Genomic DNA, 17,095 nt, shown 5'->3' on the forward strand with positions numbered 1-17,095 from the left:
AGTGTTATTTCTAAAATAACACTTTTAGCAAATTCTTTCAAAGAAACCAACAACAAAGCTTTAAAAATTCAACAATTAGCATCTAAAAAAATAATTAAAATCACAGAACAGGGTTTTTTTAAATAAAAATAATAGCACAATGGTGGAGCCCAAGCTTCCCCTGCAGAAGACCCCTGGATCAAAGCCTGACATCTCCACCTAAAAAACGATCAGGTAGCAGGTGTTGAGCCACTGCCAGTCAGAGAAGACAATAGTAAGTTAGATGGACAAATAATCTGACTCAGTATATTTCCTGTGTTCCTAACACAGGAACACATATTTCCTGTGTTCCTAAAATCATCAGTAAAAATCATCAGTATCATATCATCCCTTAAAAACTCAGGATAATAATAATAGTACTCTAAAGTTAGCAAAGTGTGTACCAGTCAAGTATCTCTGGTGAAGCAAAATTTCACAACAAGGGTATCACTACTGAAAATGCCCTTTCTCCAGTTGCCAACATCTCAACTTTGAAGGGAGCAACAACACAGTCTCTGAAACAGTTAAAGAGTAGGTAGGTTTATATGGAATAGCAGATAGTCTTTTAGACACTCTGTGCATGTGGTGTGTGTGTGTATGTGATTCACTTGCGATGTTGACAATTAACAAGCCAAAATATCTGTGGAATGCGTGGGGGCAAGGCCGAGGGGATGGCTTCTTAATTATTTTAGCAAGGGACTAACTACCCTGCAGAACAAAGCCGTAAGAGCTCTGGTATGTAGAAGCCTCAATAAAATATCACAGAAGCCCCCAAACTGTGTGAGGTTGGGTATTATTCTTGAGGTCAACGATCTAAGCACACGTAAGCTGCATCAATGCAGCCTGTTGCTACTCCATCACAGGATCATTCCAGCTCCGTGTTATTCACAAGAAGTGGCTCTTGAGGGTTTCGGACAAGAGCCTCTCTCAGCCCCACCTGAAAAGTGCCAGGGACTGAACCTGGAATAATTTGCAAGCATTACTGTAATAGACTTCAGTATAGTGTGACATTCCAACCTGTATGTGCATTCTCTGGTGAAGTGCTAGGCCAGGGTGCATCTTCAAACTGGACCCATGTGCTGAATGATGAAGACAGATCAGGCTTTGGAGACGGGTGGTTTTCAAGCAAACATACGGACACAGAGTCTGCAGCAGTTTTGTCCATTCCATCTCCCAGCTCAGCATGTGCAAGTGTCTGAAATTCTCCATCCAGGTTTTGGATGCCTTCAGAAGAAGTATCAGAGGAGGACAGAAACCTTTCAAGAGGTTCTCCAGCTTGGCCTGCAAGAAGAATCACAATATAATGTAGAAGTAACAAGGAATTTTTAAACATCCCTTTTCATCATTTGTAAATGTTCAATGTGTATAGGGCAATGTTACAGCTTTATGCTTCTGAGTGAAGCTACCTGTTATAAGAAACACGGCACCCCATGTTAAGTCATTCTCCTTTCCACCATTAAAGAGACTTTGTAATGAATCATAGAATCATAGAGTTGGAAGAGACCACAAGGGCCATCGAGTCCAACCCCCTGCCAAGCAGGAAACACCATCAGAGCACTCCTGACATATGGTTGTCAAGCCTCTGCTTAAAGACCTCCAAAGAAGGAGACTCCACCACACTCCTTGGCAGCAAATTCCACTGTCAAACAGCTCTTACTGTCAGGAAGTTCTTCCTAATGTATAGGTGGAATCTTCTTTCTTGTAGTTTGGATCCATTGCTCCGTGTCCTCTTCTCTGGAGCAGCAGAAAACAACCTTTCTCCCTCCTCTATGTGACATAGTACATGTTATACTGTGCCCCAGTGTCATTATACTGAGCAAGTATCCATCCCTGCCTGAAAGGATGTGAAGGTGGGGTGGGCAAATACACAACTTAAATGCAGTTTCCACTACTCATTCTGGGGCTGGTTGGTCTTGGGAGTGAGGGACTTGTAGACCAGCAATATCTGGAGGGCTGCAGAGTCCTCATCCCTGAACTAGATGTTACAGAGGAGAAGGAGAAGCTCGGCACAAGGCTGCTCCCCCCCCCCCCAAGACAAGTTTCTTATAACACATTGAGGTGGTATATAAAAACTGAACATAGCTACCCACATGTAATCAAATCCTTTAGCTACTTTCATCTAGACTGTCTTTCCAAGGAGCTTAGGGTGACCCCATTTTAACTCCATAACTACGCTTTAAGGTAGGATAGGCTGATAAGAATGTTTAACTCAAGTTCTCCCTATGAGTTGAAAAAGGAATTCAACCTAGTTCTGAGTCCGAAACACTCTATCCCAGAGCTGGGAGACCTGTGGCCTTCCAGATGTTGCTGGACTACAGCTCCCATCATCCTTGACTATCAGCCAAACTGGCTGGGGCTGATGGGAGCTGGAGTCCAGCAACGTCTATAGGACCACAGGCTCTTCATCCCTGCTCTATCCATTACTTCACACTGGATTTGCACTGTACAGACTCATGCTAGTAAAAGTCATAACTACTGCTGAAGGTAGACTGAAGCTGCTGCCTTGGGTTGCAGAATCCCATGGGGGGGGGAGGTACTCTTGCTGGTGGGGCTGTGCAACGGTGACTTCCAGCCAGATCTTGCAAAATCTCATGGAACTCTGGCAATATCTTGCAGTGCTTTTGTGAGCTCTCACAATATCTCGTTGGAAGCTGCTGCGAGACCTCAGTAAGCGAGGCTTTGGCGTTGTGGTGGAACAGCTTCCCGTTTTACCGCAGGCAGTGAAATGGGATGGTCCACCCCTGAGCACAAGCAATTCCTATTCATGCAAGGAGCTCCTCCATTTTAGTAGGCCTGTGTGCGACATGCAACTGGGAAAACACAAAACCCCATGGGAGGAAGACCCATCAGTTTGTGCCTCTCCTTAATGAATGGAGAAGAGGCAGCACTTGTTAAAAACAAAAAACAAAAACCACTTATGTTTAAGTACAACCCACAGAGGACTTTGGATTGGAGTAAAAGAGTTGCCTTGTTTCCCTTGACTAACTTATTTATATCAAGATACAGCAACAGCCTATTTCATCAGAGGGAAGGAATTTGCCTACCCTGGGAGGCAACCGGTAGCAGCAGCCCATCGTTGAAGGAGACCCACTCTGATTGCTGGGAAGCAATTACGTTGGCTAGTGATGTCATGCTCGCTGCAAGTCGCTACTCATCTTCACATCACTGGCAGACAGTAGACAGCAGACAGCCCTCTTTGTTGCAAAGTTGTCATTTTTTAAAAAATCATTTCATTCCTGACACAGCAGCTGTAAGGAGGGTGAAAAAAGATTAGAAATCCACAATTTGATTGTACAAGGGTATAAATGGCTACTAGTAAAGATTAGTGTCTCTGAATACCATTTGCTGCGGAAAACATACAGGAAAGTGCTATTGAACTACAGCAGGAGAGAGCAAATTTCAGGCTTGTGAGCTCCTAACAAATGGGTAGAAGGGGTAGGATTTGGGGGTTGGGTATAAGCTTAGCTTTCCTTTTTAAAAAAGGAAGTGGACATTTCTGAGGGACAGGGAAGGATATTGGGGTATGCTTGCTTAAGCACTTTTCTATTATTTCATTCATTCCTGAGTCTGCAGCCTTTGCAGAATAAAACACAACTGGCTGGTTTGGGCATGTTTTATCCCAAAGTAACTTCCTTGAAATAAAGATGTTATGCCAATCTTATTGGAGATTCAGTAACTTCTTGTGAAATTCCTAGAGATGTTTTGGCTGGGCAGGGATAAAAACCAACTATTACTAGTCTTGTTTCAAATGGCAAAATGGATTGGGCTGGCCCTGTGCGATTCGGAAGGAGGTCTACTGTTGCTTGCATATGGAATTTGTGTAAGTAAGTGTAAATCAAGTAACCTATTTTTTTCTGGAATTGGAACTTTGGCTCTTTTGACCAGGTAACATTTAAACTGAGGGAGATTAAGGCTACAAAATAAATTCAAAAGTTTTCCCAAATATAGTGCTCTCCGAATGTTTTTGGGGTTGCAACTCCCATCAGTCCTGACCACTGGCAATGCTGCCTGAGGATGATGGGAGTTGGAGTCTATAGCATTTGGAGGGCACCAAGCTGGTGAATATTGTCCTAGACTAAAGAGATTTAAGTGAAGATTAAAATAGTTGGATTATACCACAATCTTTCCTCTCTATTTGCTCCGAGTATCAGTGTGTTCAAAAGGGAATGTTTACCTCTATTTATTTTGCTGAAGTTGAGAGTTTCCACTTGGAAAAATCTAGATCTTGAAATTCCAGTTCCAATAATTACATGGAGTTAAAGCTGGTCTTCAAAGAAGACCCTTATGGAACAACAAATCATCTTCAAGTAGCATCCTTATGGAAAGTAAAAGATAAAGGCAAAGGGACCCCTGACCATTAGGTCCAGTCGTGGCCAACTCTGGGGTTGCGGCGCTCATCTCGCTTTATTGGCCAAGGGAGTGGCGAACCAGAAGCCACTTCTGGTGAACCAGAGCAGCGCACAGAAACACCGTTTACCTTCCCGCCGGAGCGGTACCTATTTATCTACTTGCACTTTGACATGCTTTCGAACTGCTAGGTTGGCAGGAGCAGGGACCGAGCAACGGGAGCTCACCCCGACACAGGGATTCAAACTGCCAACCTTCTGATCGGCAAGTCCTAGACTCTGTGGTTTAACCCACAGCACCACCCGCGTCCCAGTCCCACCCGCGTCCCACAATACCAAATATGGGATCTAGGTTTCTTGCTACAAGAGCAATCCCAGCTCCTTCCTAACAACCTCCATAACCAGATTCCAATACCAAATGCATGTTTTTTATAGCACAATTTAAGCAGGAAGCCCCCTTTGTAACCAGAGGTTTCCACTGATAAACTGAATTTGAAACCACAGTCCTGTTTGTGTATGCTGCCCAGCTATCGAGTGTTAAAGAGTTTAAAAGTGCAGAGGAGAAAGAACTCGAAGAGTTTTGCAAAACCAACCAGCAAATGGGGTCAGCATTAAACCAATGAATTGCTGTATGTTCCTTGGAGAGGTAGGTAATTGTTCTCTGAACTACATAAAATAAATACCATAACTCTGCAGTATCACTTCTTAAAATAATCTAGTAACTAACATGTCACGGGGAAAGGGGCAGTGTTAGGTTTCCTAGGGAAACCAAGCCCAGTTTTTCAGGAGGCTCAGATCTCCTGGCCCCTACTTTTAATAATCTCTCTATTTCTACCGAGAACTTTTTGTGTGTGTGCTCAATACTTTAAGGCAGTGTAAAGAGAGTGAGGAGTGATTTACTGAAAACTTCACAACTGCGAAGAAAACTTGCCAGCTTGTTTCCCTGCCAGGGACAAGGAAGCTGGATAAGGATGGATAATGTGGGGGTGGGAGGAGGTGGACTTAATTTGAGTCAAGAGTTAATCAGAGCTCAGCCCCAGAAGCCGTTTTTGAAGCCATGGCTCACACTTGCTGTTTAAACACGCAGGCTAGTTACAGAAAACTCTTTTCAAGACATTTAAGGTCACAGGCAGCGTGTGCTCTTTTTGGGTTTGCCCCTGAGAGAGGGAGGGATAGACTGACCTCAATATTTTGCTGTTTTTCCCACCTGACCAATTGAACCGTTCTTTTGGCTTGCTGAAACATCTGTAATGTGAGTAATTTTTTAACAGAGCATTGCCCTCTCCCAAAGCAGCCTAGCTGAGATAGTCCTGAACGAAATCTGAAGAGAGCAGGATATGAACAGGCAAAAGGCTTTATCAAGAGTTTCACAAGCTCAGGGAGCTGAGGAGAATGCTCTCTTTTCTTTCAGTGTCCAAGAAAAACTTGTGAAAGGAGAGAGGATGAAGCAGGCCCATTGCGGAGGCAGATTTGTTTCTCCTCACTGTGACCGTGTTTACCTGTCACCACTCCCTTTCCACTTCCATAAAAAAACAACACCATGCCAAATATATCCCCTCCCACAACCAAATGAAAATTCACCAAGACTGAGAGTTTAAACACGGAAAACAAAACTCTGCTGCGCAGTTAGGCAAGCTGGTCTTTTAACGGCTGAATTCTGACAGTATTCCTCCTTGCTTTTGGGCTGAAGTGAGCAACAGGTGTGACTGAGTGCCACTATTCATCTTCATGTTAGGCCACGCCTGAAAGAAGGGTTGGGTATTTCATCTGCAAAATGAAAACAGTTCTTTGTGCCCAAAATAGTCTTAATGGAGGAGTATCCAACCACAGAAGCGACTCATAATATATGAGCAAGACCCTAATGACCCTATGAGTCACTGAACGCCCATACAGTAGCTCTGAGGGTTTGGATGGCAGAGTCCCAGCACAGCACAGGGGCATAACTTTTCCTCTTTTTCCAAACCCTGGGATCTAACTCAAGAGACTAGCAGGCAAGCCACTGCAATGCTATCAAGGCCGGTGTCAGAAGTCAGCATGGTTCATCAGTGGCGTAGCGTGGGGGGTGCAGGGGGGGCCGGCCGCACCGGGCGCAACATCTGGGGGGGCGCGCTTGCACTCGCAGCTCTCTGCCCCTACCTGGCTCACTCACTCTCTCTCACTGCAGTGCTGGGTGTTCGAATCTGATCCGAGCCGCCGGGTCGCCGCCCACTGTGGAGGGGAGGGTGCCAGGCGTGCGGTGCGGTGCGGAGAGAGAGCGAGGGACTATCTGGGGGAGGGACAGTGCAGCGGGGGGGGGGGCGGCGCAAATTACTTGCCTTGCCCCGGGTTAGGGGGCGCAAATTACTTGCCTTGCCCCGGGTGCTGACAACCCACGCTACGCCACTGTGGTTCATGCATCCTGCTGATGGCCCACACCCCAGCAGGAGAGGGGTTTTGTCCAAGGGGTGTCCTAAACCATCACTCCTTCACAGACAGACCCAAGTCATTTAGGTGCCCAAGGCAGACAGTTCAAATTGTGCTCTCTCCCACAACAATCTACAAGCTGCTCTTGTCGTCGGGCAGCTGTCAAAGTCCCAGCATCTCAGTAACGTCAACCACTGATACTTACCCTGGGTTTGGAAGCTGCCATTTATTTTCCTGATATGCTGCACAGTGATGCTACATCAGGGGCATTGTGGGAAATGAGAAGTGCTCCTGCCCCTACCCCCAAGGGGCCAATACTTGTGGGCTCTTTGCCCCCTCAAACCTGGCGCTGTCTCTGCCCTCAATAGTGGTAAAAGTAATATTATTTTACCCCTCTGGAGTAATCATTTGCTGGAGGCCCTACATGCAGCAAATTTTAGATAAACTTCAAGGTCAGCAGGCTGTCAGTTCAGTTTATTGCCATTTCACATGTGCTTGATATTTCGGTCATTGAGTGATGCACATTTTCAGATTCTTTGCTAAACTGGCCAATCATTTCAACTCCGAAGAGTAATAGGAACATAGGAAGTTGCACTATATTGAGTCAGATCATTGCTCCACCTAGCTCAGTGTTGCCTACACTGACTCGCAGCCGCTCTCCAGGGTTCAGACGGGATTCCCTCCCCTGCAGCCCTACCTGGAATTCAGAGAGGCAATTTAAAAAAAATGCATAGTGGTGGCAGGAAGAGGTAAAGAGATAAGAGCACATTTCTGTACCCACTTCACTGTACTGTCTTAGTCTCAAGTCCTCCTTCAAGCAAAGCCCTGCCCGCAAGTCTGTAAAATTCCGAAATAACAAATATTTTATAACGTGGAAAAGACAGCAACCCATCGGACAAAGCAAGTGAAGTAGCAACATGAAACTTTTTGCTGCAATTATCAGGAGAGATTTGGGATGAGGAGCCAGCACGCAGCTGACACCTGGTCCTACCTCTTGCTTTCATCAGATTCTAGGAAGACTAGAAATCCTAAACTAATGTTTGATATCAATAAAGGACTAGATGTGCACTTAAATGAAATTTAATCCATTTAAGATGCAAATGCTGTTGGTTCAACGAATCATCTGATCCAGGGTTAGGTGTCACACTCCCCCTTAAATCTCACAGGTTGTTAGCGCTTGTTGATCTGGCACACCTACATGGTTGAGTATCAGTGCCTTTTACCAGCTTTGGCTGTTGCACCCTTTCCTGGAAAAAGGAATTTGGCCACAGCCATTGTGCTCTACAGAACTGGAAAAGTATAACAAAAGGTCCACAATATCATTGCCAAACTCTTGATCTCTGCTGTCTATTTCGTTGTTTCTTCAGCTTGTAAGCCACCATGTTTTACAGCAATATAGAAAGAAGGTATACAAATAAAAAGTGAAATGAAATGAGAAAGGTCTGAGACTGGGCGATCAGTGTAATTTCACCCTATTTTGTCTTGCTCATTTCTGGGCTTTTAAAGGTGCTACTGCTTTCCTGCAAAGGGACGCGGGTGGCGCTGTGGGTTAAAGCCTCAGTGCCTAGGACTTGCCAATCGAAAGGTCGGCGGTTCGAATCCCCGCGGCGGGGTGCGCGCCAGCTGTTCGGTCCCAGCGCCTGCCAACCTAGCAGTTCGAAAGCATTCCCGGGTGCAAGTAGATAAATAGGGACCGCTTACTAGCGGGAAGGTAAACGGCGTTTCCGTGTGCGGCTCTGGCTCGCCAGAGCAGCGATGTCACGCTGGCCACGTGACCCGGAAGTGTCTTCGGACAGCGCTGGCCCTTGGCCTCTTAAGTGAGATGGGCGCACAACCCTAGAGTCTGTCAAGACTGGCCCGTACGGGCAGGGGTACCTTTACCTTTACCTTACTTTCCTGCAAAGCCTCAAATGGCTTGGGACTGTGCATGCCCATATTTGAAATACTGCACTGATCTGAGGTTTGGTGGGTGTGCATGAAAAACACGAGTACCTGCAGGTGTGGTGGCCCTGTCAGCATAAGACTTTTGGCATCTGGTGCCTCTTTGAAGAGCAGGAAGCCACAAAAGCTTATGCCCCCCTATATTTATGGGTCTTCAAGGTGCCATAAGAGTCTCAGCTGTTTCCATTGCATTGGTTGACCACCAACATAAAGTGACAACTTACAGCACTAACTGATGTGGATCTGCTGAGAATTCAACCCCACTGTGTTTGGCACTATGGCTCTGTTGAGATTTAACCAGGTCCTGTAGCACAATAAGAATCAAAACGTATTACTTCACAGCAAGCAGTGTTCTCCAGTGAAAAAGCCCCATTAGAGACATGGCAGGAAACTATTGCTTTGACCATTAAAAAGAAAATCCAGTTATGGAAATAATCAGCTTGAAACATTACTTATTGAGTCTCGGTGTTTTAACATTGATGCTGTATTACAGCACATCTTCCCATTACATAATGGCACTGAAAATTAAAAGACGGTTTTCGTAGCAAATGCACAGCTGGTTCGTCAAAGCTCAAATAGGATTACTGCTGTATGGCATATATCAATGGCATGGAGAGGATTGTAGACCCACGTATAAACCTTGCTTGTTAAAATGCTCTAAACCAGCCTTCCCAAACCTGCAGATAACTTTGGACTAAAACTCCCATTATCCCTGGCCAGGGCAGATGGAGGGCAACAAGCTGGGGATGGCTACTCTAAACCAAGGGCAAGATCAAACAGGCATAGCTGTCAACGTTTTCCTTTTTTTAAGGGAAATTCCCTTATTCCGAATAGGATTCCTCACAAGAAAAGGGAAATGTTGACAGCTATGCAAACAGGGCCAGGGCACATAGGTTATGCAAATGGTGGAATACAGGAATAGGCCACTCTACCACATGAAATAAGAACTGAGATATATTCCTATTTCCCTTACACACTTGGCAGACCCAGCTCTGCTTTGGGGAAAACTGTGTTCTCTTTCCTACTGCCCTGCTCAGCGAGATAACACACTGGACTGTGATATTCCTCATTCCTGCAGATCGTTTGAAGGCTTGAAGCAATATTTCATCAATACTGGCCCCCCCATCACAGGTCACACAGTATTTTTCTCCTGTTGTTGCAAGAGCAGCAAAACCACTCCCTGCCAGTGTTGGGATATTCCATTCCACCTTAAGAACAGACGTGTGGAATTGTTGTATGTCACATGTCTGTTTACACTCCAGCACAGCTTGCTGAGAACTTCTGTTTGTGTACAGCTTTTGCTTTTGCTGCCTTGCTTTGGACACGAAGGAGATCAGACATGTTTCCTTTTGTCCTGATGTATGCCGAATAAACTGCTTGTAAATATGCTCACACAACTTCTCCTACCACGCGTAGCGTTTACTCTGCTGAGTAGCGTGCCCTAGCTTCTGAAGCTTGGGTTGAAGATGCTGCACCAAGGACTGGAGATCGCCCAGCACACCGGACGGTGGGCTGGAAGCAGCTGGGGACCTGCAAACTGTCCCCATTTCCTTGGTTGCATGCCAACAGCCAGATCCCCTGAAGGCATTTTAGTAGTGGGCAGCAATGCTGGCCTATATATCCATGAAAACCAGGGCTTTCTTTCAGCTGGAACTTGCCGGAACTCAATTCTGTCATCTCTCAGGTGGGTGCCATTACTGTTCTAAGAAAACAGGGGAGGTGTTCATGGCATCTCTTTTTCTGGAAAATAGCACTGACAAAATCTCTAGATTTTATACATTTATAGATCCATGGGTGGAAGCAAATTAAGATAGTGGGAAGCCATTGTGGATGGAAGCTTCACTCCCATTCAAAAATGGCTGCTAATCTACTGCTAAGATGGTAGTCCTGGGGCCCATTGTGATGGACTGGTGAGAGGTCCTTCTCAGCCTCTGGGGCCCTTGGCCACTGCCCAATGTGACCAGTCACTGGCACTTGGTCTGATATCGCAAATACCAGTGCTACACAGTGATATCTCCAGATGATGAAGTCAGATACCAATATACATTCCTGCACTGGTGTAATTAATTTGCAACAATTAGTAAGCTTGGAGGGATAATGGACATGATGGGTTAAAAATGCATAGAAAATGGTAGGTGTGGTTATTCTAGAGGCATATCCTTCCTCACTAATGGTCGGTCTCAGTCTCCCTCTCCCTGCTCTTCCCTGGCAGTGCTTGTGTGCATTTTCTTATTTCATTTACAATTCATGCAAAATTACTTTCTTCACACTAGGACTGAGCAGAAAAGACTGCAAGCAGAAAAAGTCAGTTCGAGTAGTAAACACGAAAGAATGTGATGCTTCCCACACGGAACATTTTGACAAAGCAAATGGAAGGAAGCCTCTGTAAATTTGGTGGTATAAAATATGTATGAGCAAAACTGCATTTCTCAAAGTCTTCTGCAGCCAGGGAGAAAACCTCACCTGTGGCAGGTGGGTGGGAGCCTTTGTACTAGACAGTCTGTCAAGGGGGGGGGGGACTAGTTCACTGTTACATAACCAATTTATTTCTCACAGTCCTTGATCTAAAATTCTCTCTTTGCTGGGTAAAAATGGGGAACAACAACAGAAATATATGCAGCAAGTCAAAGCTCTCAGGTGGCAACAGATGACTGTACCTACTCTTAGAATCACAGAATTGTAGAGTTGGAAGGGACCTCAAAGATCATCTAACCCAACCCCCTGCAATGCAGGAATCTCAGCTAAAGCATCCATGACAGATGGCCATTCAACCTCTGCTTAAAAACCTCCAAGGAAGGAGAGTTCACAACCTCCTGAGGGTATCTGTTCCACTGTCAAACAGCTCATACTGTCAGAAAGTTCTTCCTGATGTTTTGTCAGTTTCTCCTGTCTTGTAACTTAAATCCATTGGTTCGGGTCCTATCCTCCAGAGAGGGAGAAAACAAGCTTGCTACATCTTCCATGTGGCAGCCCTTTAAATAGCTCCTCTCAGCCGCTTCTCCAGTCTAAGCATACCCAACTCCCTCAACTGTTCCTCACAAGGCTTGGTTTCCAGACCCTTGATCATCTTGGTTGCCCTCCTCTGCACATGTTCCAGCTTGTCAATATCCTTCTTAAATTGTGGCACCCAGAACTGGACGGTGTTCCAGGTGTGGTCTGACCGAAGCAGAATATAATGGTACTATGACTTCCTTTGATCTGGACACAAATCTTCTGTTGTTGCAGTCTAGACTAGCATTAGCTTTTTGTGCTGATGCATCACACTGATGACACATGTTCGGCTTGTGGTCTACTAAGACTCCTAGAACCTTTTCACATCTACTACTGGCAATCCAGGTGTCTCAACTTATATTTGTGCATCTGGTTCTTCCTGCCTAAGTGCAGAACCTTTGTCCCTACTGAAATTCATTTTGTTAGTTTGGGCCCAGTTCTCCAATCCATTAAGGTCATCTTGAATCCCAATTCTGTCTCCTGTGGCATTAGCTACCCCTCCCAGTTTGGTGCCATCTGCAAATCTGATGAGCACCCCCTCAATTCTTTCCTCCAAGTTGTTTGTAACATTGAACAACAACAGGTCAAGAAAAGAACGCTGCAACACCCCATTTGTCAGGGGGTTTTTGCACTCTTGAGGTGCGGTATAACATCCCTACCCAATCATTAACAAGATGGTTTAAATCCCAAGCTGTTCCAGTAAGACGAAGGGCTGAATTTCTGAAAGTGACACAATATTGCTATTTTGAGGGCTTTCAAAAGGTTAATCTCTTTGCAACAGAACCACTACATTGACGAAAGAGATATACGAATCTTGCACAACTGAAGGTGATGTGCCTACAGAACTAACCAAATCCCCACATGTATCCTTCAAAGTACTATTTTGTGGCCAAGGGATCCTTTTTGAAAGTGATTTTTTTTTTTTAAGTTTACACATGTGCAAAGCACCTATTGGCCCAAGAATGATGCCATCTGGGGTGGTGGGGGAATGTTGCATGGAGAGTCTTTGTGAGATGTTTTGTCTAGCAATAACAGAGGGTAAGCCCAGCCTGCTCCCTTTTGGTGGAGAAGTGGGCAGCTGTGAGAGGGCTGGTGAAGACAGCTAAGAGGCAGGGCTGTGAAGTTGTTTTCCTTCCCTTGAGAATGCTAAGGCGATGCCTCCTGAAGAGCAGCCTTCTCCTACCCTACTGAAAACATTTTTGTCTGAAGAGCTGCTCTCCTGTGTGAACTGCAGACCCTGACTGAAGGAGCTGTCAGCATTTTGGAGGAGACCTCTCTTTCCTGTGCTCCCCTAAAACCGCCATTGCCAGGGATAGATGGCTGACTGATATTCAGAGGTTAACAAGACAGACCTATGATGCAAGCAAGATATGCAGACATTTTATTTTCCTTATTTAACCAGACACCGGACCTGTTACAAAGATTTCTCCAAACGTGACATGAAGGCCGGTAACATCAACCCCGCCATAGGGGAATCCCTGTCTGGAGGCAGTCAGGTCATATAGCAATGACCAGAGGAGGAATGACTGCTGGGAGGAGCACAGAGGGAAGCACAACCAGACACCTTCACCTGCCCCAGCTGCAACAAAACATGGCTCCCCCATATCAGCCTCTACAGCCACAGGAGGCCCTGTAACCTTCCAACAGGTTGACTTCACCCACAATCAGTGGCGTAGCGTGGGTTGTCAGCACCCGGGGCAAGGCAAGTAATTTGCACCCCCTAACCCGGGGCAAGGCAAGTAATTTGCCCCCCCCCGCTGCACTGTCCCTCCCCCAGATAGTCCCTCGCTCTCTCTCCGCACCGCACCGCACCGCACGCCTGGCACCCTCCCCTCCACAGTGGGTGGCGACCCGGCGGCTTGGATCGGATTCGCACAGCCAGCACTGCAGTGAGAGAGAGTGAGTGAGCCAGGTAGGGGCAGAGAGCTGCGAGTGCGAGCGCCCCCCCCCCCCGATGTGGTGCCCGGTGCGGCCGGCCCCCACTGCACCCCCCACGCTACGCCACTGCCCACAATGGGCACTCCTCCATTGTCTCCTGAGACAGATGGATGCCAACCTATTATTTTCCACTTGGGACGAATTCCAGAAGGGGAGTGGACATTCCAACTTTACATGGGCAGGTCCTGAAGAACTAGAGAGATGCATTTTCCCCATATGTCTCAATCTGGGGGAATGTCTAGGAGTCTTGAGCTACCATCAGTAGGACCTGGGCTTGCTCAAAATCCTTTGCTGCCTCAGGCGAAAGATGACATGGTGCCACCCGTACTTCAACCCCAACTTCACACATAGAAGCTGACCTGACAGGCAGTTGAATCTTATTTCAACACCAGTAATAGGGTAATATCCTTCCCTAGACCAGAGGGCAGCATGGCATGCACAGCTTACTCCTACCAACACCTTGCCATGGCTCCTGCCTTACCTGCCAAAACCATAGGGCCAGGGCCAGTTACAGAACCTCAAGACAACGGCAGTGCTTGTATTGTTTATTTTTAATTCATTTCAGCCACTTGGGGGGGGGAAATAATAATAATTAGCTGAAAAGCAGGATAAAAATATAACAAACAAACAAACAAACTGATGGCTATATGGAGACTCCATGTTGAAAGAACATGGAGCTGAATACCAGTTGTTCAAAAGCACTGGTAGAGGGAGCTGTTACCTTCCAGCTCTGGTTGTTGGCTTCCCAGAGACATCTGGCTGGCCCTTGTGGATCGTCAAGACCCCAAGTTACTGCAGAGGAGCTTTGAGGGACTGGATTCTGGAGTTTTTGCCTGACCCAGGATGGCTCTTTCTACATTCGTACATTTAAAGCATGGCCTTGAACCAATGTTTGCTCCCAGTTGGAGGCTTGATACTGAGCTATCACAAGTGCTGTCAAGGTCGTGCTTTGGGGCAGAAGTCCAAGGCCTTACTCAGAAGAATGAGCAAGAGGGGCTCCCATGTTTTTCAGGGCTAGCATACCACATTTTGAAGTGAAGTATTCAAATCTAAATGCACCATCATCTAAAGAACACCCCTGTCCCTAGACCATTACTGTAAGTTCATAGTCTAAGGCTCCATCTGCACTGTAAATGAAAGCAGCACCATACAAACATGGCTTCTACCAAAGAATCATGGGAACTGTAATTAATTAAGAGTGAAGAGAGCTATTGGGAGACCCCCTATTTTTCTCACAGCAGGAATTTGAGCGTTTCTCTCTCGGAAAGATCCTTATCTGTTACTTTTTCTATACCAGTGATGAATGCATCTGTTTAATTTAGTTCAGAAGTTAATGTGAGAAATGCTATTCACATTACTGTGAGAACTTTCTAGCCACAGGGATGGCTCTTGCAAGACATTCAGGTACCAGAGATGGGAAATCCACACAGCACCCCACTTTCCCACTGACATGAGGCTCACAGCTCCCTGGAAATCCCCTTGGGCAAAACTCATGAACAAGACGTGTACAAAAGACTGATGACCTATTGATGGATTGTGCTCCAAAGGTAAGATCTGCCTGTTCTTCTTAATGGCTCCTCGACTTCAATCCAGACAACAACAGTTTTACCACACACACACACAATCCCATCTCTACCTTCTTAGTTTGCCTAAATGGGATATTTCTGATTCCCAGCACGAAATAGAACCAAGGCAATTTCTTGCATTATATAACTGCCTTTTCCTTTTCGCTAAACTCCACCTAAAAACTCTGGTATGTGAAAGTATAGAAGTCAATAATGGATGCATTGAGAAGAGAAGGGGAGGAACTCCCAACACATTATCGGCTTGCAATTTTCTGAAGCCCTGCGGGTGCTAATGTCTGGGAAGATAATGCATTCCGGAAGGAGACAAGAGACACTAAAGGGTTGCTAGGACCAACGAGAGAAATAACCGCTTTCCCTTTAAGCAGGTGCTCGAGCAGATTCGAGTACAGAGTGAAAAGAGAGGACAGTGCCTGAAAGGGGCACCATCAATCGCGAGCAACAGAGCGCAGCTAAAGTGGGAACATTTGGGTGAGGGAACAGGGGGACGATCACCCCTCCAAAAGCACCCGCTCTCCAGACTGAGCGCCGTCCCCTAGGAGAGTTTAAAAGCAACAGACAGACAAACCCAACAGCGTCCCTGTGTCACAGGCTATATAATACAAAGAGCGATTCCCACCGATCGTGGGCGATCACGGATCTCCCAGGCTACCGGGTCTTCCCCGGTGCCGATTTCTAGCAAATGATTTACAAAAGGGGGGGTAAAAAAAAAAGCCAAGCGTAAAAAAACACCCTCTATAAACGCAGTGTCCCTTCCTTCACCTCCACCGCGCCCTACCCAGCGGCGTTCGCCGAGCTACTTTCGAGGCAGGCGAAGTATCTCGGTCTTCTTTGTTTGGCTGCGAGGGATTTGCACGCTCCAAGCGTGGTGCTCTCAGGTCCCCGCCAAGCAGCCGGTGCAGTTTCGCAGGCTGAAAGTGCTCCGCGGAGCCCAGGCGAAACCCGGGCGGAGATCTGGACGCGGCGACGCGCACATGTTCCCACGGCGGGGCGAGGCTGCGATCACACCGGCAATATCTGCGGCCGTCGCTGCCTCCTTGGCCTGACCCTGCCCTCCACCTGCCTCGTTTGGTTTGCGGGAGAAGATCAGAAAATACAAACGGGGTGTGCAGCAAGAGATCGGGTTACCTTGGAAGCGCCACGCAGTCTTTCTCTCTCTCTCCCTCCAGCAAAAAGGTGTGTGTGCTGAAAGGGAGAAAGGCTGTGGTGGGGAGACGGGGAAATTTAAATCCCGGCAGGAAAGTTCAGCGGCAGGCGATCCAAGCGGAGGAAGCCAAGCTCTGCCATCCCCCCTTGGAGCGAGAGGGCTGCACTCCGGGCGCTCTCCTCCCTTCCCTTCGAGGGAAGGAACCCGCGCAGGGGAGAGCCTCCATTGGGCAGGATCCGAAGCCGGGGAGAGCAAAAGATGATCGGGATTGGCTGGCGGGGAAGGAGGGTGTGGCAAGGCTGTCCCAGGGTGTTTCCTCGCTCACTCGACCCGCCCAGTGCAGCCTCGGAGATGTCGAAGGGTTGACCGTCTATTTTTATTCTCATCGAAGGCTTTAACAGTAAAATGCAAAACAACCGCGCGCAATCTTCCCCCGGCGTCGTCATCGGTGGTATATTATAAATGCACATAACATTTCACAGAGTGACATAAAAAACCCAATGGGATTAGAAATAGAGATATGTGTTCCGAAGATGTTATTATTAAATAGAACGAAATAATAAGAAACCTTCGTTAGATGCCCGACCGCATGCTGGAGGTGTCACACCGAAGCACACCAGCCAAGCAAATCAATTGCCCTCTGCCACAAAAAAGCTAACGGCAAACAGCGCTGTACAAGGAAACCAGCCAGCAGAACGGAAGACCATATGAAAAGCCCGTCTTCACCC

General features: G+C 46.8%; 1 protein-coding gene across 2 annotated transcripts in view; it reads right to left on the minus strand.

Annotated features, from left to right (window-relative positions):
* Nucleotides 1-16,579, minus strand: part of STON2 (stonin 2) — a 70,136-nt gene extending 53,557 nt beyond the window's left edge. For both annotated transcript variants that reach the window (XR_014512974.1, XM_083447868.1), the window contains exons 1-3: nucleotides 16,349-16,579; nucleotides 3,063-3,266; nucleotides 1,036-1,299 (exon numbers count right to left, since the gene is read on the minus strand). Coding sequence is in view for 1 of the 2 variants with exons in the window: in XM_083447868.1 (XP_083303994.1) it covers nucleotides 1,036-1,299; nucleotides 3,063-3,150 (352 nt within the window). In the remaining variant the exon portion in view is untranslated. The remainder of the gene's footprint in view (nucleotides 1-1,035; nucleotides 1,300-3,062; nucleotides 3,267-16,348) is intronic.
* Nucleotides 16,580-17,095: the final 516 nt, after the last annotated feature.

Source organism: Podarcis tiliguerta (assembly GCF_965153285.1).
Source record: "Podarcis tiliguerta genome assembly, chromosome: 1".
Classification (NCBI taxonomy): Eukaryota; Metazoa; Chordata; class Lepidosauria; order Squamata; family Lacertidae; genus Podarcis; species Podarcis tiliguerta.